At 51.1% G+C, this 21363-nt stretch overlaps 2 protein-coding genes across 4 annotated transcripts; both read right to left on the minus strand.

Moving 5' to 3' along the window:
- Nucleotides 1–291: 291 nt before the first annotated feature.
- Nucleotides 292–5633, minus strand: LOC128272580 (glycine N-methyltransferase). 3 transcript variants are annotated; one of them, XM_053010412.1, is made up of 4 exons: nt 5622–5633; nt 1073–1403; nt 732–988; nt 292–664 (listed from the first exon to the last, which is right to left on the minus strand). In XM_053010412.1, the coding sequence occupies exons 1-4, from the start codon at nt 5631–5633 to the stop codon at nt 389–391; spliced, it is 876 nt and encodes a 291-aa protein (XP_052866372.1). In that variant the 3' UTR covers nt 292–388. The 3 variants fall into 3 exon arrangements, with proteins under 3 accessions (XP_052866372.1, XP_052866371.1, XP_052866370.1); XM_053010411.1 differs by lacking the exon at nt 5622–5633 and adding an exon at nt 3323–3513 and having other exon boundaries at nt 1073–1458; XM_053010410.1 differs by lacking the exon at nt 5622–5633 and adding an exon at nt 3318–3512 and having other exon boundaries at nt 1073–1458.
- Nucleotides 5634–5776: 143 nt separating this feature from the next.
- LOC128272576 (uncharacterized) lies at nt 5777–20914 on the minus strand. Its single transcript, XM_053010405.1, has 8 exons — nt 20754–20914; nt 20140–20629; nt 9011–9222; nt 8759–8942; nt 8371–8689; nt 7810–8297; nt 6773–7158; nt 5777–6701 (listed from the first exon to the last, which is right to left on the minus strand). Exons 1-8 carry the CDS (start codon nt 20912–20914, stop codon nt 5777–5779), a joined length of 3165 nt encoding a protein of 1054 aa, XP_052866365.1.
- Between the last annotated feature and the right edge of the window lie 449 nt (nt 20915–21363).

The raw sequence follows: 21363 nt of genomic DNA on the forward strand, positions 1-21363 counted from the left end.
CGGCGCAGGTGGTGGTGCGGTTCGAGAGGCCAGTGGCCAATCGTTTCACAAACTCTTCTATGCACCCGACATAAAGAGCGTTGACAAACTTGATCTACATTCGACGGCGCCAATGCAATCCACCTGACGGAGGAGTTTAAAATAATTGCGATCGAGCGCAAGGTCGACTTCCTTCCAGCCAGGCGATCTAACGCCGTTCGGATGGCTGATGCATTCTCTCTCTCGCGCGCGGACCTCGCACGGACCGTGCCGACGATCTTTCGGAAATGGACACGTTCGGAAAGTCCGCTTAGAAGTTCCACCGCACGTATTTATTGACCGCGGGCGTGTTCAGTGCGTAGCTCCACTCTACTGACTCTCCTCTTGAACGGTGACGCCACCACCCTCTCTAAACGGAGGCCTTTTGGACGACGTGGATGTAGAAGGCCGGTTGCTTGACCCGATCGAGCGGCTTAAAGTCCCCGTAGAGCTCGTGCGAAGGCGTTCCGCGGAAGATGGTACGCAGGATTTCCTCGAAGACTTGCAGTTTGTGCGGGTAGTAGGATAACCGGAATTCGCTCACCTCGCTACCCTTGCCGGTGCTGATCTGGTAGTCCAGCGTGACGAGCGCCGGTTTCGAGGCGATGTAAAGCACCGAGGTCTTAATGTCCGCCGTGTGGCTGCTCTGTGGGTTGCGAGAACAGTGTTACACGTAAGGGCCGTTAGGAGACTACTAAGCGTTCAGTACGTACATTGTAGTAGATACACTTCGCCGGTGTAGCGCCGGTGGTCATGATGTTGTCGTAGTTCCGATGGTCGATCAGCAGCAGACCGCCGGGCTTGACGCACTTCTCAAAGTTCCGAATTGCCTGGATCTGCTCGCGCTGGTCGCCGAAATTGTCCAGCAAGTGGGCGAACGAGTTTCCGAGACAGATGACCGCATCGAAGCCTCCGTGCAGCAAGTGCTTGATGTCGTCGTACAGCGTCAGCCAGTTGGCTTCCTCGATCACTGCAGATGCCGTGTGCGTGGAAAGGAACGGAACGGAACGGTCAAATACGAGGTTTTAGCTAGAAGCGAGCCATGCAAACCTACCCCAGTTGTCGAAGCTGGACTCCTTGCGCCGTTCCCATCGCTCCTTGAGCGCGTACTTGAGCATCTTGTCCGACGCATCGATCGACACCACCTCGAAGCCCTCCTCGAGTAGCATGATCGAATCGACGCCCGTACCGCAAGCTACGTCCAGGATGCGCCGGACGCCATGCTCGCGCAGCTTCTCCACCAGAAAGTTCCGATAGTTCTCGGTGCGCGACTTCTTGTCGCCGATGAAGATTTCCCACACCTTGGCCGCCTTTCCGTCGGCGTACTGGTCGCGGACGCCCTCGGCGGAGATACCGTCCGAGCGGGACTGGAACACGGTGTCGGCCTGAGACATGGCTCGCCGTTGTTTGGGTCAGGTCAGGGTTGGGAAAGTTGATTCGCTGCAATGGGAGGCATACCAGGCAGTTCAAAATAAGTTTGGAGCTTCGAAAAGAAATGTACAAATTCATTTTTGAAAGACACTTTATTAGTATGGTCTCCCTGAACATCAATTTACTTGTTCCAGAGAATCTCCGATTTATGAATTCCATCCTTGAAGCGAGAAACAACGCATGAATTCATTTTCGGTCTGGAAACAGATGGAAGTACTTAGCGGCCAAATCTAGTGAATACGGTGGATACTCCATTGGATTTGGATACTACGGTGGATACTCCATTGGTAGATTTTTGTCATTTTCAAAGGGCTCTTGTGACACGTTGTTTTGCCCTGATGAAAAAGGATGTTTTTCTTCTTCAAACCGGGTCTTTTTCACGAATTTTTGCTTGCTTGGCTAGTATAAAAAGAATGAATTGACAGATTGTACTGAAACTGCACATACGTTCATATAAAGAGTGTACCAACATAAATTTAGGCTATTAGCAGTATCCCTTGTTAATGAAGCGCCAAAACTGTTCAACATCCCAGTAGTTCAGATACGGCTTCGATCGGCAGGGTCGACATAGGTGAACCACTACCATTCCAGTCTGTCGACCAGAGCCGGAGTACCTATTGCCAGGCGATAAGTGTTTGGCTGTCTCAGCAGATAACGACCCGCCCCAGAAACCGAACTAGTGAAACTAGCGAAAACTAGAACTAGGCTACATGCGTAACTCCTGGAATTGTGCCTGGTTGTGAACGACGAAGTCTCTTACGCAACTCTTGAATGGCGCAATCCGACCAACATCACTCCGGTTCTAATTAGACCGATTAAGCTTGTTAGTTCGCAGCATCGCTTTTACACACAGAGCACATCGCGCCGTGCCGCGCCATTGTGCCGGGCGGCGTAGCATGCTTCGTAGGTTCCACCGGATTGTCCCACGTCCCACAATAAATGTTTAATGTGATGTCGATGCGAATCGGACGAAATGAAATGGCAATCGGAAAGTCGAAAAAGGGAAACTAAACGAAATGAACTACAAGATGCCGTAGACGCTTCCGACGCACGGTGTAACGGTAAGCATAGTAAATAACACGAACTGGAGTGGATTCCTGGTGACGTAGTCGCCATCGAGTTGGCTGTCACACTAATGACCGTCCGGAAACCACCGCGATCGCGAGGTTTTGTGAGCCGGAATAACAATTGGAAGGCGGAATTGAAGGTACTGTCAGCCGTACTCATCCGTCCGGTGGTTAAATCGATCATCATGGGGCGCGCGCGTGGCACGTGGCGCGCCCGATGGGGTTTATCGTTAGGGGTCGATCGCGTCGTGTGTGTAGCCCCACCCTGCCTTGTTCCGAGCTGGGCGTTGAGTAACGTATTCATTTCCCCTCATGTCGCGAGATCGCCAACACGCGATACCGGCGGAAGCGCTGGCGTCCGAATTGGAAGGCGAGGCGCACGTTTTCAGCATGCGTTATTAAACTAATTGCACGTTTCACTTGGCGAGGAAGGCGGCAGACCGAATCCTTCGGTACCTCGTGCGTCGTGGCATTCACATACGCAAATCTTTCGTTCAGCAAATCATTAGACCTGGGCTGGGTGTTTACCGGAGTTCCCAGACCGCTAAATACACTGCGGCGAGCGGTGCGTACAATCGAGAACCCTGGCCAGAGAGGTGGTTCACATCCTTCACGGCGGAGGATGTTTGTTTGAGATCACTGCGTAGACCTGTGAACTTGCGCGCTCTCCATTCATGGCCAAGGCCAGCGGATGTGACACATTTACTGCTCGATTGCCGCGACACACTTGCTCGCTAGGTGCTCGATACACTGCTCACTGCCCGAGTTAGATCCGCATAACTTTCCGCTCCGCTGACTTACCTTACCTCGACGCACGTCACACGTAGGTTACGCCCTATTCCTCCTCACTGGCCCGATGACTGTCTCCGACTAGTGGACGAGCCCTTCGGTTACGGAGAGTGACGAATTATTTGAACGACTTCGTGCACTGATTAGTGGTGCGATTAACCACCATCACACCATCTGGACCCTCTGCGATTCTCCGGCTGCCCACGGAACACCGCAGCGAGACAAATAACGCGCTGTCGGCAAACTCACAGCTATCTCAAGTGTTCGGGGCGCGCCACTCCACGCTTCCGAATTGAAGCAACAACGCAAACAACAACAACAACATCCTGGAATCTGCAGACCGCGGTGTGGTGTGCGGTGCAAAACAGCCGTTGATAATTCACTCCGAGCAGCCGAGCTCCGAGATAACCTTTGATCTTCGCGGACAAAAATCGAGGCCGGGCCTATTGAGGAAAGGTGGATGGTTTGCGGACGAAAACGAGGTGACACATGGGCCGAAAAGTCCCGAGTTGGCGGAGTTAACACATAAATCTTAGGTGCTAGTCTTATTGCATTCATCGCTTTTTCGGTTTGTACTAGATGTTGGACAAGAAAACTGTTAGATTTTAAGGATATTTGATGTAATATGTGTGCGAGTTGTTGTGCTCTAGAGCGACACTACTTTTGTTACTTTCTAAACAATGTATCAACACAATTTCGTGTTTCAAGTGAAACAATGGCTTGAAAAGAGTTATAAGGACTCCGCTCCATCGGAAACAACAATAAAATGTTGGTTTGCTGACTTCAGACGTGCTGAAACGTGGTATTGACGATTTTGAGCGGTGCTTGTCCGTAATAAACTGGAATTTTTGTGTTGATTTGTGACAATGGATGAAACATGGATCCTTTACTTCATTCCCGAATCGAAACGATCGTCATCTGAAGGAAGAGGAACTGGTGGACCTCGTCCAAAGCGCCCGAAAGCACAACATTTGGCTGGGAAGGTTATGACCTCGGCACTTTGGGATATGCTTGGTGTAATATAACATGTAATAGGTGAATTGAACTTCGAATTGCTGCGTGATGGAGCTGGCGTTCATGAATAAAGCCAATTTTTAACAGAAAAACAACGCATTTTCTTTCTTAGGCTAGGGACTTTGCAGCCCACGTGTCATTTTCGTGCTCCCCAGAGACCGCGCGCGCCGTGTTTTGTGATATGGTTCCAGAAGACACCCCGACAGCGGACCCCGTCTAGTTTCTAGGCGATTTATTGTCTACGCTTATTATTGCACTACAACGTTCCGGTTCATTCATTCCCGTTCGAATGTGTCTGCCAACTGTGGTGTGTGTGTGTGTGTGTGTGTGTGTGTGAGTGTGCTTTTATGTGTTTTTAAACCTCTACACCTAACTTACAGCTGAGTCCTTCGATTGGCTAGAATAGCTTCGTGAATTGCACAAACATTACGTCATTGCCTTACCACCGGGGTCGCCCCAAAAAGGTAGCGGAGTGGCCTCCCGTGTCCGTGTGTGTGTGTGTGTGGGAGTATTGCACTGGGTGTTTAAAAAAGTAGTAGTAGTAGTACTAAAATAAATAGAAAGTCTCTTCGTTTTAATGCCGCTGCCTGCACCACACTGCCACCGCCAGAGGGCGCTGCAGGAGCCACCTAAGGTCACTGTTCAACTAGCCTAGGTCCGCCGACGGACGCTACAATTTATCGCTCTAGTGAAACCTGCGTTCGGCCAGTCTTCTGCTCTGCTCTGGCCCGAATTAGTGTGCTATTTAAAAGGTGTCGTGCTGAGCTAAAACGATAGTGACCGTTGGACCATTAAGCGCGGTCCTTTTCGACGGAAGGCAAACCGATCGCCCGATCTTCGCCGTTTCACCCGAGCCCAGACCGCTAAGCTAGGTCATCCCAGCCTGTTTCGTATTAAAATAAATCCATTTACTAGTGATGATTCCCAACCGTTACCAACTTACGTCAAGTTTCTACGCCGTATAAAAACATCCTAAGCCAAAACAATAATAACCTCAGTAAAACCGTTGTCCCGTGTAATCTTGTATGCCAACCAACCACTGTGCAGTGGGAAAGGGTCGACTAAGCCGACTTAAAACCTGGATAGGATTCCTGTGGTCCAATCGGGAAGTAGTTGAGTAGAGAACGGAAGGAGCTGTGTGTTGGAGAACTGGGGACCACAGCTGGGTTGGTTAGCACATCGTGGAAAGGAGCCTTAGCCCTCTCTCTCTCTCTCTCTCTCTCTCTCTCTGTCTGTCTCTCTGTCTTACACCGCAACCGAAGCTCGTGCGTAGCTTCTAAGTAATACTTTTAAATGCTTTACGGAAGTAGTCATACGAATATGGAAAAAATACCGAACCTCTGTTCTTCGCTGAGAGTAAACGGACGCAGTCGTTCGGGCTTGCCAGGCCGTCTAGGTGGGTAGCGTTTACTTTCAGGAAAAAAAAGCCAAACCTATACTTGTCTTGAACGCGTCAACTACGGTAGATAGCCCAGCGAGTCCTCCAGGCCCATCGAGGAGCTGACGGGGCGCCCGGCCTGATAGTAGCTCTCCGACTTGGTCAGACGCTTGCAGCTCTTCAGCTCGTGCTTCTTGCCGCTGCGCACGATCAGATCCGATTGCGTCGAGTGGATGTACTGATAGTCCGGGCTGACCGGGCTCTGCAGGGGCTGCAGGAGCGACTTCTTCTTCGTGCTGGTGCTGTAGTGGTGCCGGTGGTAGTGCACCGCGTTCGAGCGGTGCTGCTCGTTCTCCTGGTTCGCTCGGTGGTGGTGCGCGTGGTGGTGGTGGTTATGGCCGTGATGCTGCCGGCTGCCACCGGTGCTGCTGCTCCGGTGGTCGGTCGACTTTCTGGTCGTCGAGGTCAGCGACGACCCGCCCGATCCGGACTGCTGGTGATGGTGGTCCGCCTTCAGGTTCGTGATGTCCGTCGTCTGGCTGAGCTTCACGTCCGCAAACTCGGCCGCCACCTCGACGGTCTTCTTCACGCTGAGCGCCTCCGATGCCTTCACCGGTCGGCCACTGCCCCCGACCGTGAACAGCTCGTAGTCCAGGGCCAGTTTGTCCACCTTCGACGGCTTCGTCGGCTTTGTGACCCCGGAGTCCTGGCCCTTCGCCTGACCACACTTGGGCACCTGACCGTGGCGCGTGGAGCAGTAGCACTTCTCCTGGCTGACGCAGCTGTCCGTGTCACACCAGGTGGTCGAGCCGTCCTCGTTCGGCGTCTCGCCCATCGAACAGTAGCACTTGTCCTCGCTGCGGCAACTCGGGGCCGAGCTGCGGTTGCTGGCCTGGTGGAGCTTCGCGTTGATGTCATCCCCGCCGAGGCTACAGTAGCACCGGTCCGCCGACGTGCAGGTACACGCGTCCGAATCGTAGCTACACTCCGAACAGGACACATACCTGGTGGGAGGTTGATCGAACGAAGAACTGTCTAGTGGATCCGATCTGGCACCCGACCCGCTCCGACTTACCCGCTCGAGCTGTTCCGGTTGTGCGCCGTCAGTGTATGCTCATGGCGAGCCTCTGACACCTCCGAACCACTAGTTCCAATTCGGGATCGGTCCTTCTTGCCGGTTGCCTTAAGATCCAGCGATAGCTGGTCCGCGAGCTGATGTACCCGGCTACCCTGCGCGGTCGTCCCCCCGGCCCCCCCTCCAGCACCGTTGCCGCCAGCTCCAGCTCCGTTCCGTTCGTGGCCTCCTCCGTGACCAGTTCGGCCACCGTTCGGGGCACCGCCGCCACCGGTTCCGCCGTGGGTTCCACCGGCGGCTGGGGTTCCTTTTTTGCTCCGAAACTTACCGAAGCGAAACACCTTGCGGAGCCCCTTGGCCCCGATCAGTAGCTTCCGCCGTTGGTTCTGCAAAGACAGAGAGAGAGGGTAGGAACGAAACCGGAAAGCTCGATAAAAACATTCCAACGGGTGGATGTGGCGTAGCTCTAAAGTCAGGCGGCTGGATCCTAGGCGGACGTTAGAAGACGTTATGGTTTGTTTTGAACTTGTTACTTTTATTCGCTCTTTACACCCTAAAGCCCACCCTTACAGACCACGGAAAGATACAGACAGAGAGAAAAACAGAGATAGAGAGCGAGACAGATAGAGAGACAGGTGTTACAAAGTGTTTCGGCTAGGAAGCCTAGCTGTCAAAGTGTCATATCTAGAGAACGCATCTAAGCACTATAATTAACTACGTCTAGGTGAGTGGAGAGTTCCAACAACTAGCCACTGGCTCGGTTACTGGCTATGGTTAGGCTGTGCGGAACGTTAGTGGCTAGCGCTTCGACGCTCCGTAACGTCGTTACGGTTGTGCTCGGTTGTTACTAGAGAGTGTGCGCGGATACTACGTGTGGTAAGTTGTACTTTTGTGTCCCCCCAATCTACATGCGGCCCCCACTACCCCACAACCGGCGGCCAGGGTGTCCTCGCTCTCGCTCCGGCGTCATCGTCGGTGTCGGGCTACGTTCGGATGCGAAGCCTATGCCTACTCTCGTACACCGCTTCCCAGCTTACCTGCACGTTACTGTTTCTTCGCTTTAACTTTTTCTTCTTCTGGCGCCGCATGATGCTCTTGGAGCGCTGGTACAGCTCGTCCTTCGTCAGCGTGACGGCCAGCTTGAGCAGGAACTCCTTGTAGATCGGCTTCAGATCGTTGAAGGACATCCCGTCCGAGTTGATTATGGCATTCAGTATCTCGTCGAGCGAGTGCAGGTTCTCCTGCAACCGGAACTCGTTGAACAGCTCACTGAACCCGAGCGGCGAGCCGCCCCCGCCGCCCACCTTGCCGGTGTGGCGCCGGGTTGCGCGCGATTTGTACCGTGTCAGGCCGGCGGTGTTGAGGAAGCTGCCCGACCGCGGGATGGCCACCCGCGTCAGGATGTCGCCGGTCGAGTTGTCCGTCAGCGCCGGATACGGACCCTCCTTCGCGGCGACCCCGTGCTCGTCGTTCGAGTGGCTCCGATCGGTGTAGATCTCGTCCAGCATCAGCGGCCTGTTGGATACTGCGATGGAGATGGAGAGGGAGGTGAGCCAAGGGTGCTGCTACGCTACGACCGGACCACTCTTTACACTTACTTGCCCTCGGCGGATTCGGTGGAATCGGTGGGGGTCGTTTGTTCTTGACGTTCTTCTTCCGCCGCTCCTCGGTCGACGACTCCTCGTTGCGGCCACCGGCGACGGTGTCGCTTTCGCCGCTCAAGGAGCTCGTCGCACTGCGCTTCATGCGGGGCGGTCTCGGTGGCGGTGGCAGCATGCTGCGCTGGCTGGCACTCGATCGGCGCGAGGACAGCTTGGTCGAGCCGCTCTGTAGATGGGTGTTGGTCGTGGCGGCACTGCTCGCGATGCTCATGCAGCTGACACCGTTCCGGTTCTTGGGACGCTTGGGACGCTGATTCTGCGCGATGGAACGAAGGGTTAGGGCTCGGAGCGAACCTTTGACGGGAATGGGTCGATGGCTACTCACGTCTCCACTGCTCATGTGAGCCATCAGGCTTTGGTAGAGCGTCGCCGCTATTACGATGGCATCCTCCGGCGTCTGGCAGACGAACCCGTGGCACTCGAGCTGGCGCGGCACGGATGTCGAGCGCATCACGATCGCGAACAGGGGCGAATGGAGGCCGGACGATAGGCGCCGCTTGTCGGCGGCACTGTGGAAGGATACGGATATTGTTAATCGACTGGCTCGGTGGCGTTGCTCGGCGGCCGGCGAACTCACCTCAGTGGGCGAAACAGCGAACTCTTGTCGATGTTCTCCGGATCGGTGATGAGCGGCAAAAAGGCGGCGCCGCCCTCCGCACCCGACACCACAAACTTCACCGCCGACCAGACGGCAATGTTTTGGAACGGCGTCACCGAGGGCTCCTTGCCGCTCCCAGCCCGGATTCGCAGCCCGATCGGGCTAATGTCCAGTGAACCGCCGGTTTGTGTCTGTATCGGGGAGTGAAACGCGTTATTGAAACGATGAGTAACACGTCAAATAAACCTAAAATTAACACCCTTTCAAGCACTCGCCGTCATGAAATATTTAATCGGCGCTGATCTTCTTCGTTCGATCGTTCAGACAATGAGGTATGCTTTGAAGAACATGATTGATCGGTGGTTGTTGGAGTATAGACTCTATAGACGCCCTATAGGCCTTATTGTGGAACCGTAGCATGTTCTCATTCTCCTGATTCATGCCGATCCTGAAGGAGAATTATAACAAAGTCTACTCTGTTGCGATATTTGAATAGTTAATTGAGCATTGAAACTGTTTTTGAAAGTTGTATATCGATCTAATTGTCGCTGTTTCTGACGACGAGGATGATGTCACTTTTGGAATGTTTGCCTCGGGCACACTCGCTTTTACGAACCGAGGCTGTCTTCTGATGTCCTGACGTGTCAAACGTGCTTAACCCTTCTTTAGCCCAACGATAGTTTCTGGCTTTCTGCCATACTAGTTGTTTGTCTAGAAAAAAAAAACCCTTGGTTCAGGAAGTCCAATATTAAGGTCCCAATGCAAGCACGATTTGATCGCTCACGATCGAAACGTCAAGAAAGCACGAATAGATCAACGAATTCATGTTCTAATACATCATGGATCATCATATGGCTGTAGTGAATTTAGAATTGGGGGCACTGGAATCATCGTTCAAGAGACGCGCCATTCAAGTTTGCATTTTGCAACATCTCTCTTGAGTTTTTGGATCAGTAGCTAAGGCATTCATTTATTTCTTGAAAAATTCACTTGACGTTCATTGAAATCATTTGATATTTTCGACTTACGAATTGGGCGACATTTTTGCGCCCGTTCATTAGTCGAAGCGATTGACTTACAGTCAGTCAGGGATGAGCTGCTGAGGGCCAATCTTGAAAGCAACATAGTTCGGAAGTGAAATTGTTTTAAAAAATCGAACATAACAATAACAACAATACTCAAAAATCTATAATCGAACGTACGGATAAGTGAAAAATTATGGTTCGAAAGCCGCTTGAGGGCTCGTCCGTTTTGAGGCGTTTTGGAGTGGCACACTTTGATAATTACCGTCGACGAACATAAACAGACGCACCCAGCGGCCAACATCGAGCAATGGCCCTGTGCGGCTGTCGATAGACCATTCACCGTGCGGGGATTCCCGCTCCACGATGACATAAGCCATGAGGTCAACGTTTAAAACGGTCGTTTAAAGTTACGTTCTAACTAACCCTGACAAACTTGACCGTGACTCGCCGGAGGTTTCTTCGAAACTTTTATGACATTCTATAGTTCATTGCATCGCCATTTAAATGTACATAAATCGTTACAAACCTTGGCCACCCCGTCAAGTTGATGGTGGAGCATAATTAGCATCTTTGAAAGTTCCGAAAGAAATGGTCGGCTTCGTTCTCAGCCCTCGGCTTTAACTCTAACAAAATGCGTTCCCGTCAACCATTAATTAGTGCGGTAATCGGGCAATTAATTAAAAGCCCCAGTTCGGTGGTAGGAGGGAAAGCATAATTTGCGAATCGTGAGAGTGGCCGGAAAATGGCCGGCTCTAAGCAGGGCTGTAGCAGGGGTAGAAATTTGAATAGCTGCCGGAATGATAATTCGTTTTCGTTACAGCTGCGAGGCATCGACTTTTTCGATAACTGTAGTTTCCCATTTAACCGCCACCTCAATCAGGCCAGGCCTCGGGCGGGCCGAAGACGTCGCTGATAACCCGCCCGGCCCCGGCGGGGCCAGCTTACCCGAAACTCTCGATAGCGGCCCATGCTCCCCGGCTCACCACGGCAATTATGTTATTCTGTGCTTCTGCTACGGCAATCACTGTTAACTACGGCTATAGCCGCCGCCTAGCTGCAAAGGTGTGTAACGGGTCTCGTACTCTTTCGCCGAAGTTGTTTTCATGGGGCATAAACACCTAACAGCGGATCATCCCCCGAACCCACCCGGGGGCCAACTCCTGCTAGCCGATAACATTGTATGGCCACCTCTTGAAGCAACGCCGAAACAAAAAATCGGCTCTGCCAAGGGTGCCAAGGAAGGCTGCTGCATCGGCCTAGCCGAGAACTTGACCTTTTTTGAGCGAAGAAAAGATGCTTTGTCCGAAAATTTGGGTCAAACCCGCAGGTGGTGATCCACGACCCACGGCGGAACGAGCATACTATGCTACAATGTGGCGGCGGACAGCATTTTTGTACATTGTCTCGTTAGGTTTTTGTCGTACCGCTCCTTGAGGGGTGAAATTACCTGTCGTAACGTTTGTATTTTTTGTGCGTTTCTCCGGCGTAAGTTTTGGTGCGGCGTTCGTTGTAGAGTTTACAGAAAATTCCACACGGTTAATGTATTTTCGATGTAATTGAGGTTTAAATTTAATGGTTGGACTTGTAGGGTAATTTCCTCAAAGTGGTCAACAAGCTCAATTCCGATTGGGGAAGCTAATCCATCAACATCAACACAGGACGGCAACAGGATTTAAATCACTGTTCAACGATGACTGAATTGGACACAAAGTTTGGTTGTAAAATTAAGGCTGAGGTTGTGGTATAGTAGTATAGTTTAAGCAAGTTTGGTGTTGGTTTTTTATTAACGATCGCTTCAATAGTATCCCCACAAAACTGGGACATTTTCATGGTGCAAACGTGACCGGGGACATGTAAACATAGCATTATCTGACACTAGCTCAGAGGTTTCGGATCAGGTGACACTTTGAATCACCAATTTATAAAGTTTAGCCAATTTATCGTTGGAGTAATTCTCAGCAGTAGCAAAGAGGCACGATAGTTCTATGAAACCTGTATTTATTTAGCATTTTTATCAGATGTTTTCTTAAAGAGAGAAACAAATGATTATTACAAAGCTATAGGAGCTAAGAATGGAAGTAAATTACTTCTCTAACTCCTTCAAACATGGACTTAAGTTTACAAATCATTAATGTCCTGTCTATTGGCTCATTTCTGACGCAATGTTGGTTAACATGTTTTTCTTCAACTGAAAGCCTTCAACAGTACCTCGTTTAAATGAGTTTACAGGTTTTCGTCTCTAACTCGTAAGTTACCGTACGTGGCATTTCACAGAGCATTCCGTTTGTTAGCGGATTGCTGTTTTTACAATATACAGGATTGACGATAATAACGACGATCGTTTTCAGAGAGTTCAGATCAATTAGAGAGTCACTCACGTTAAGTTAATCTTTGTATTTTAATAAATTGTACTAGCTTCAAAAACTTGTAAGTACTTCCTTTTAATGTCGCTATGCTCATGTAATAAGTCTTCGAAGTAATAAATCAAAAAAGAGATACGTCAAATTTATTAACTTGCTCAATTTTAATATTGGCTCAATAGCTAACAGACAGCTGTTTTTGTCGAGCATCGCTGGCGCACTCAACAATGAAAGGAATTCTGTTTTAATTCAACCGCATGCAAAATTGGCCACATCTTGACGCAGTTTGTAGTCGGTCCTTTTAAAATAATTTGGTGATTTCGGCTTCAATTATAATTAGGAAGAAGGGTTTCACATGAGTCATGTTATTTAGTGCGATACTGACCGCGTAGCACCACTCATTAGCCACCACTTTCACCCTTCCGAGAGGGGGCTGGATGTGCAAAAAATCGCAGCAAACCCTTAATGAAACGATCACCAGCAGCCGCAGCCCTAGAAGAGCTTTCGGCCAGTCGACGACGCTCGCTGGACGCTTCTCGGTGGCCAGTTTTCACTTTGCTCTGCAAAATCAGCAATTAAAGCGAAGCCAAATCGCAGTCGACCCAGCGTCAGGCAGCGAATCGGTTCGCGTTCGGTTTGCGTCTGAATAAAGTGAGCCGTGAGCACGTGTAAAACCGTCTCTAGGTAGTCGCTTTCATTAGAAGAGGTTATGCACAAATTAAAATCAAGTCCTAGGGACCGTTTCGGACTCATTACGGTGGGCGAAAGTTGGAGCGTCCGTCCGGTCGGTGCATACTGGAGACCCCGACTGCGGTTGTCGGGGCTGCCCAGTCGAAGCCCAGCGCCGCGAGTGCTATCTTCGAGGGCATCCAACTACAGCCTCTGACCTGGCCCGCTCCGGCTCGGCAAGGGTTCGAAATCGGCGGCTGAACGGGGCCAACATAAGATGAGCATTGGCAGGAATTCGAAGGCGCGAAGTGAGAGACGCTTTACACAACAATGCACCTGCGCTACCCGGGATCGGGTGGAGGAGCCCTCCGCACAGGCACCGCACACTTCAACCAACCCCTAAAATCAACAACACATTCAGAGCGTTGTTTTTGGAGGAAAAGTCATGATTTATTCCGGGCGCTTACGAACCGCGCACCGAATCTGCTGCCGTGGCCTCGGCCGCTCTGCCTGATACGGTGCGTGGTGCGGGCCGCGCGCTCCTCGTCTGTAAGGCTGGCTGGCATGTGAGGCGAAGCGCAAAACATGTTACTAAGGCACGGAAAAGAAATCTTCGGCCGGGAAAAGCGTCGGTGCCAAAAATCGGCCCGCCGCTGGTTTCGGTGTAACTCGCCGTCGATCCGCTGCGGGGTAAGAAAACCAGCAACCGAAATAAAACTGTAACTCTCGGTGCGGCGGCCATGGTGGTGGTTCGGTGCGTATTTGGGTGAAATTTTGGATTTCAAATCAAATCACCCGCACGCAGGCTGGTTTTGGGCCGTGCGATAACTTTCCTAGCCGAGGCCGCGTTACGACCGTTTAATCATCGGCCAGATCAGCGATTGTGAAACCCGTACGGCCCCCGGGGCCGAGCCCGGGGCTGAGCAGGGCGGGCTATGATGGACATCACGTCGGCTCGCTACTGTCACTGAATGTCGTTGTCGCGAACTGAAAGTATTGTTTGATTTTGAACCTCTGCAATCGGCCCGACGTGTGACCATATTTTCCGGTGTGATCTTACGAGACAAACGCTAGAAACACTACCGTGAGCAAAAAGAAGAGGGAAATTGAGTATATTGTTGAGGGCAGTCCCGAAGTGATGTGATACACCAGTCCGAAAAGCTCGGAGCGGAGAGCCCCTGGAACTTATCGGATGCCAACCAGTGATCGGATGGAGCCAAGTCAGCAATAATGATATGCAAAGTAATCACAAATAATTTCAAAATTACGAAGAATGAAATCAAGCGTTTTAGGAACATAATCCGAATTGGCAGCTCTCGAGCACAAATGGTCTGTATGAATCGTGGTTAGGATACGCTTTTGAAATTACAAAAAAAAAATTGGTAAGGCTTCTAACTGTCGATCGATGGTTATGGCGTTACTGCTACTACCAGGATTATCCATTTCGTAGTTTCGAAATTACAAGGCCGGCATTTTACAGTTTTTGAGTATATCTGTCAACCAAAAGGCATACTTTTAGTAGAATGACTGCCATTTTAGAAAATGAATCGTTTTACAACAGAACAACGAACCAAAGTTTTTAAAACTTACTACAAAATTGGGAATTCCAAAGCGCTTTTTTCCAGTAAAATTTTCTTGAGCGTCGAGGTACATTTTTCACTTGTCGGCTACGTAAACAAGCAAACGATTGAATAGAGGCCGTAACATCCAGAAAAGTTGACTGTATGGTGAGTATTATGGGTAGGCGGCAGGCGTCATAGGACCCTAGTTTTTCTGGACAATGACGAACGGAGGACTATTTCCATCAGTTCCGAACGATAACACATTGTTTGGTCTGCAATTGAACATATGGACTTAGAAGATATGGACGTTGGACCGTTGGACTTTTTCTTGTGGGGCTACGCAAAAGATCGTGTTTATGCTGACAAGCCTGCAACTTTGGAGCAATTGAAAAATAGCATTTGCCAAGGTAACAACCGGCCATTGTCATTGAACATTATTTTATCAAAATCAACTGTTGCCATAGGTCGCGAGACGGCCATCTTGAACGATTTTCTTCATGAGTTAATTGTTCATAAGTTTTTTTAAAGCCTGTTTTGTAACTGGAAAGTAAACAACACTGTATTAAATTTGGTTGGAAGTCCAGGCCGCTTCGTGTGTTCAACGTAGTCCCAAAACTCTTTAAACACAAATCTTTACGTTATTGTTCGTTCTCAATTGTTTTGTTGATTCTTGGTCGAATGTTGGTCGAATTCAACTAAAAAACCACAAGCGTTACAACTGTTGAAGTAATTGGAATACAGGAGATTCTCTCACGATGCTTAAATCCCTTAAATTCGACAGGAGTCGGAAAAAGCATAAAAAACTGTTCATAAATTGCAGCTTTTGGATCTAGTTTTCTAATGTGCTAATCTAATCGACCGCCACGGCGAGCAGAGCTGCCCATTAATGTAATAGTGTAAACATTCTACTTCTGTGGCAGCCACTTGGTAGCTAGCTGTGGCAGGCAGCCAGCCAGTTTTGCTCCTACTCCAAATAGCATAATTAGAGCAAATGCGAAAAAATTGCACTCTCGGTACCGGTCGCGGTTGGCGCCGGGGGGGGGGGGGGGGCGCTGCCAACACGTTCCGTTAGAGGCAGCCAGTCGGCCGTCCGGGGCCGTATCTCTCGCTCGCTAATGGAGCATCGAACGGAACGGGTTTCGCATCGATTTTGATCTTGATTTTCTTTGACCATCGAGCAGACCTCACCGTTCCCGATCGACCGTTTTTCTTCCACGTTGTCTGTTTGGGTCCGTGTGTGTGTGTGTGTGTTTTTTGGTTTTTCCCCCCGCCAAGACCCTCGAAGTCGATCGGTTTTCCGTCTTCTCATCCAGCCGGCCGGCCGCAAGTGGGTCGCGCTGGTGGCGAGCACAGTTGAGCCGAACTTACTTTCTTGCCCGGATAACCCGGCCCGCCCGGACCGGGTGTGCAATTCCGGTCTCGTGCCAAAGACCGGATCACTGCCAACGGATCGTACCATTTTCCACGAATTCAATGCCATTCCTAATGGTCTCGGCGCGCTGGTGCCGAGGTGTCGAGTACGGAAAAGGCAATTGAAAAATTGTTCAATTAAAGTGTGTCAAACCGAACCAGTTTCAGCTCGCCGCCCTGCCATCCGCCGACCCGACCCGACGCTATCGGGCGCCCGGCGGGGCCACCAGGGACCCTACGTGTGGATGTGAGGATGTAGCCACACTGCAATCCTCCGGACCGGTGCGCAGTCCGCTGGTGGCCCACTTTGGAAGCCATCGCTGAAGGCTGAAGAGGTTTTGCGGAGTCGTCCGAAGGGTGACCCAGATGCGGGTCCCGGCTCTAGGAGCTGTTGGACCCGTTTTCTAGTTCAGCGAGCCGCCCAGAACGTTCCAGCATGAAATATGATCCCTATGTGGAACGCACTATCTGTACCCCTGCTGAGAGGATCATGTTTGATGCTATTTCAGCCTTTCTTTTTCCTTGTCTCAACGATTTGTACATTAAAATAGCGAAAGGCTTTTCCATCGTTCGTTCTATCATGTATCGACCTTCTTCTGGTGAAATATCTATAGGCCACACAAACCATGTCAGATTATATTGAATTCAGATTATTGAAGTCAGATTATTAGTAGGGTCTAAGTCATCGTATTAACCGCATAGGCAACGTTTTGATCGTACTGTGTGCTGTAGTTGTAAAATATATGTAAGTAGTTGCTGGAAGCTACATGAGTTGATGGAACTTTTCGTCTTCGTTGCGTTAATACGGTTGATCTACGAAAGATCTATGAAAAGTGTTTCAGTTAAGAAAAGGATACTAGAACCGCCGTGTAGCGGGATTTAGTTCAGCTACTAATTGACTCATGACCCTTACAACTCCTAGTTTTGATCTAGCCAACTGTAGTTTTGGCTGTTTTTCTCATTTAATTAAATAGTTTAGTTTTATTAGCGAACACTGCTTTTGAATTTTTTTAAAAGGTATATCCATTAAAGCAAGGAATAGTAAGGGTCCAGACTGTTAAAAGTCCAAAAGAGCCAGCAAGCTTTTTGAAAAAATGGTACTCTTTGTGATAATTCGCAAGCGTGGAGCATAACCGTTAAAAGATTATGGGATTATCATGTAGTAATCAAGCAAAATCTGCACCATTGTGTAAATGATATTTGGCTAAATTTCGCTCTCTTTTTCTTGCAATTTTGCAATCACTGAGATTTAAAAAAAAATAACTCCTAATACCTATTACATCAAATTGATCCTTTCGTATGTTGGCTAAAACGGTCGATCATCTCGAATGTTTTGATCATTCATTTTGAGTATTGTGAGTGCAATGTTGGCTATCCTTCAACCTCAGCAGATCATCGTGAGAAAATCGGCTCAAAGAAAACGTGTAGAGCTCGGATGTCCGCACTTTTGGCAGCCTATTCAAGAAGTAAACTAACGTCTACTTCCTAGATGCTCTAAGCTTAGGCTATGATCAATACAGTAATCAACAGTTCGCTGTCTTTAATAAGCATCTTTTGTCCAATTCTCAAGTCTGCCAGTTGTTTGACAGAAGCGAAATCGCATCTTCTGTGGCTTTCCCACAACTGTAGCAAGCAGTGGCGCCCATTTCGAAGCGACTAAATGTGATGTTTAGCCCCGAAAACAAACAAACATCAATCGGAGCACCCTCGACGACTCGACGGAGTTTCCAACATTACCAATATTGAATGAATGGCCACTTTGGGGCGCGACGAACTATTTCTCAACTTCACATTAACCCCGTCACGGGTAAGGTGCTTTGTTATGACTTATTTTCATTCCATTTCGACCAGTGTCGCCAGTAAGTACCAGACCATCGTACACTGTCGTTGTGCTCTGGGGGTGCGTCCCGCCCATTTTGCATCAACCCAGGCCGGGATGGGCCGGGCACCCCTCCGGTGATGATTTATGCACGTTTCACGGTTCGTTAAGCAACGCCCAGGGCCGGACACCCGGGGGCCTTTTTTCGCTCATCCATAATCCACCACCGCCGTGGCACCGACCGTCGATCATAATTAGACGGATTATGAGATTTCTATTCCGTAGGGCCATCGGACATCGAGTGGCGGATGGGATGGGGAGTTTATTAGTCACATTACGATATATGTGTGTGTGTGTATGTGTCCGATAGGGTGTGCATTTCACTTTTCTCGCCCATTTCCTCGGCGACCGTCAATCGCGCACGGCTCCGTGACGCGGAATCTTCACCGGAGTCTCGCACCGGAGATCGTGAAGGTGTGACCGTCGTGATGTGTGCGGGGTGTGATGATGCCGTTACGTGCAGTTCCGTTTGCGTGCGCTGGGCCACATGAATATGCGAGCGGCCTAAAATTAGCGAGCTGCCGTAGAGGCCATATTGGAGAAATAAAAGCCCTCCTCACGAGCCATGCTTTTTACGATTATTTAAAACGACTCCACCGCGTCAGCTGGAGTAGTTGGTTTGAGGAATTTTAATGACCGCGGCTGGCTGGAAAGTCGGTGTAATCAGCCCGTTTGGCGGTTTCTTCGAGACGCCGGCCCGCCGGTGATGGGGTTGCTAGCGGAATAGGCCAAGCAGGCCGCTCTAGAATGGCTCCCAGATCATCTTTCGGAGCAGACGGCGTTATCCTGCGAGCCGCCGTCCCGCGCTGACGAAGAACGGTTCATACGGGCGACCTGCTAATTGCTCACCGGCGGCCAAAAGTTCGGCCGGCTAGCTAGCCAGGGGTGCCATTCGGTGGTGAGCAGGTGCGAAAGAAAACTCCGTTACGGGAGAGGGAGTTTCACCGGGCGGTTCCACCGGTTCGGTGCGCGCTGCGCATCCGGCGTCCGATTTTTCTTGCGCCACTTTTGGGTCAGCAAGTCAGTGAAGCCAGCGAATGGAACTATCGTGCATCTGCAGCCGGGGGTCGTTAAGAAGCTCCGTTTACACCACTTTTAGGTGATCGCGCCCGCTGATGGGTAGATTTAGTGCGGAAGATAGTTCAATCAGTGTTCGTCCACCGGGGACTTGGGGGCAACCGACGGTGCGGATCTCCCTCCCGGACTCGCTCAGGTCGCGCTTGCTTTCGTTTGATTAATTCCCCAATCTACATGTGGGCCTTACACGCATAAAACAACTTCATCAGCCTACTGACAGCTGGGTTGGTTATCCAGTCAACAGACTGTGCCGAGGTTCGCCAACATGCCCAGGGCTAGTGACACTTAGTCTAACGACGTTCTAAACGTCTTCCCGCTGCACTTTGGGACCTTCTCCAGGTCCAGACCAGCCGGGACTTTCAGGTCGCTGGAGCGCAACCAGCGAGCGCTCCGCCCTCCGCAGCTGCCCAAAAACATGGTCATAACGCAGCGGTAATAAGATGTTTCAATTACGCCGACGCTACGGCGACGTAAACCGCCGTGTGCCGCGTGTTGGGCTTAAGGCTTCACACCTTAATGGCTCTCGCAAACGGGCCACTAGCGGGTTTTGAGTTTCTCCTTCGCCGCGCCAAGGGGCCAAAGCCGAAATCCCAAAACAAACCGCAGCTGGAGAAACAAAACCAGCCACTTCGATCGAGTAAGTCCCCATCGTATCGATATGACGCGGGCGCGCGCGTAACACTTGGTGGATTCCCCGAAAACCCTCCACCGGCAGCCGACGGGATAGAAAGTGGTCTCCCAAGATGTGATCCGTTGGGGTGGTTGTTTTCATTTTGTTTTCCACTTCCTAGCGCCGGGCCGGCCCGGCCGGAATGGTCAGCTAATAAAACCACTCATCAAGGTGCCGATTCAATTGGCGATAGACTTGGCTGGCTGCAGACCCATTCGGATGTAAATGAAGCACGCAGGCGCATGTCGAAATAGTTGTTTCTATCGGGCCTTTTGGGCGTCCGCAACAATGGCGTCCGCAAGTGGTGATAAAATCTCCCCACCGGGCGAGCTGCGCTTCAATCAATCAGTCGGTCGTCGATCCGGATTACTTCCGGAAGGTGGGCGCACCATTGGATGCAACCCTTGGAAGCGTTACGTGTCGTTTGGGAGTGTCTTGGATCGAGTTGGAACTTACCCCGTGACCGGCGCCACTCAGGTACAGCTGCCGCAGCGGTTCCTGCAGCCCGACCAGGCTCGTGACCTTCTCCTTCAGCGGCAGCGAGCCGAGGCACCGCACGCCGAAGCTTTGTACATTGGCCGCCCCGGGGCCACCGTTCTCCTTCGCGACGTCCGTGAACATGCGCTCGATCTGGGCCTGGACGCTGTTGCTGACCTCGCGCTGTGCCGCCGCATCGCTCCCGTTCCGTGACACTCCGGATGGCCGGGTTGGGCCTGCCGAAGGTCCGCCGGTCGCTGGAGGCCCTCCCGGCGGCCCATTGGCGCTGGGACCGGGTCCGGTGCCACCAAAGTCCCGCAAGCTGCTCGCGACCGCACTAATGTCCAGGTTGTCGCGATCGTTGATGATGGCCCCGGCCAGACTGGTCCGGCTCAGGCCACCGATCGACGAGCTCCGGCGGCGCCCGTTGTGCGAGCTGCGATCGTCCAGCCGCTGGCTTATGATCGACCTGCGAAATGGTGAGAAGGACGGTGAGAACGGTCAGTGGATGGAGCACCGCAGGAATCGTTCCCCAGGTTAGTCCGCCAAAGTTGGGGATTAGTTGGCCCTTGGTTTAGTGGCCGCCACCGTACCCATTGTGATTATGATCGGCGCCGCAGCTGCAAGGATAGGGGGCGCTGCCGCCACAGTTAGGATCGCACCCGCCGTCGGCGCTACTGTTATGGTTGTTATGGTCGTAAAAGCATAGCTGGTGGATTAGGTACTCGAAAAAGGCACTAACTGTTTGCCACATTGAACCGAAATGTTCGGATGCCGTTCATCGATCACGCACTGCTGGTTGCACATCAAGGCAGAGCGATCGTGTCAGGAGCTCTTGATCGGAACTCGGAACCTGCCCGTGGCCCAACTGTGGCTTGAAAGTTTGATTGGCTTGCCCCCGCAGGACGCAGGCTGGCGAATCTTCTTTCGTTCGTTTCTTCTTCACTTGACAAGCACAGGATAACACTCCGGTTCCGGTGCAATTGCGTTACGCGATTTCCACTATGGCACTGGTTTGCAACGACCTCGCACAGACAATGTTTTGCCTCATAACTGGCCACCGGGGTGACTTGCGACAATGCTACACGTGCACGTGCACCAACACTTCCACACTTCCGGCGTTCAGTCTCTCGAGGGGACGAAAATTGTGTGGAAAACTTTAAACATTTATGGTCGGCAATTGCGGCAGAGTTTTCCGCTGCG

The sequence above is a fragment of the Anopheles cruzii genome, chromosome 3, assembly GCF_943734635.1.
Source record: "Anopheles cruzii chromosome 3, idAnoCruzAS_RS32_06, whole genome shotgun sequence".
Taxonomy (NCBI): Eukaryota; Metazoa; Arthropoda; class Insecta; order Diptera; family Culicidae; genus Anopheles; species Anopheles cruzii.

Bases quoted from the DNA above. Each gene is read 5' to 3' on its own strand.
- LOC128272580 (XM_053010412.1), bottom strand. The intron at 989-1,072 runs GTAGGTTTGCAT...CGGCATCTGCAG, and splicing joins GTCCAGCTTCGACAACTGGG to TGATCGAGGAAGCCAACTGG. The intron at 665-731 runs GTACGTACTGAA...CGCAACCCACAG, and splicing joins CGAAGTGTATCTACTACAAT to AGCAGCCACACGGCGGACAT.
- LOC128272576 (XM_053010405.1), bottom strand. From the start codon at position 20,914: ATGTGGCAAACAGTTAGTGCCTTTTTCGAGTACCTAATCCACCAGCTA. The intron at 9,223-20,139 runs GTAAGTTCCAAC...TCCCCGATACAG, and splicing joins TGAGTGGCGCCGGTCACGGG to ACACAAACCGGCGGTTCACT. The intron at 8,943-9,010 runs GTGAGTTCGCCG...ATCCTTCCACAG, and splicing joins TCGCTGTTTCGCCCACTGAG to TGCCGCCGACAAGCGGCGCC.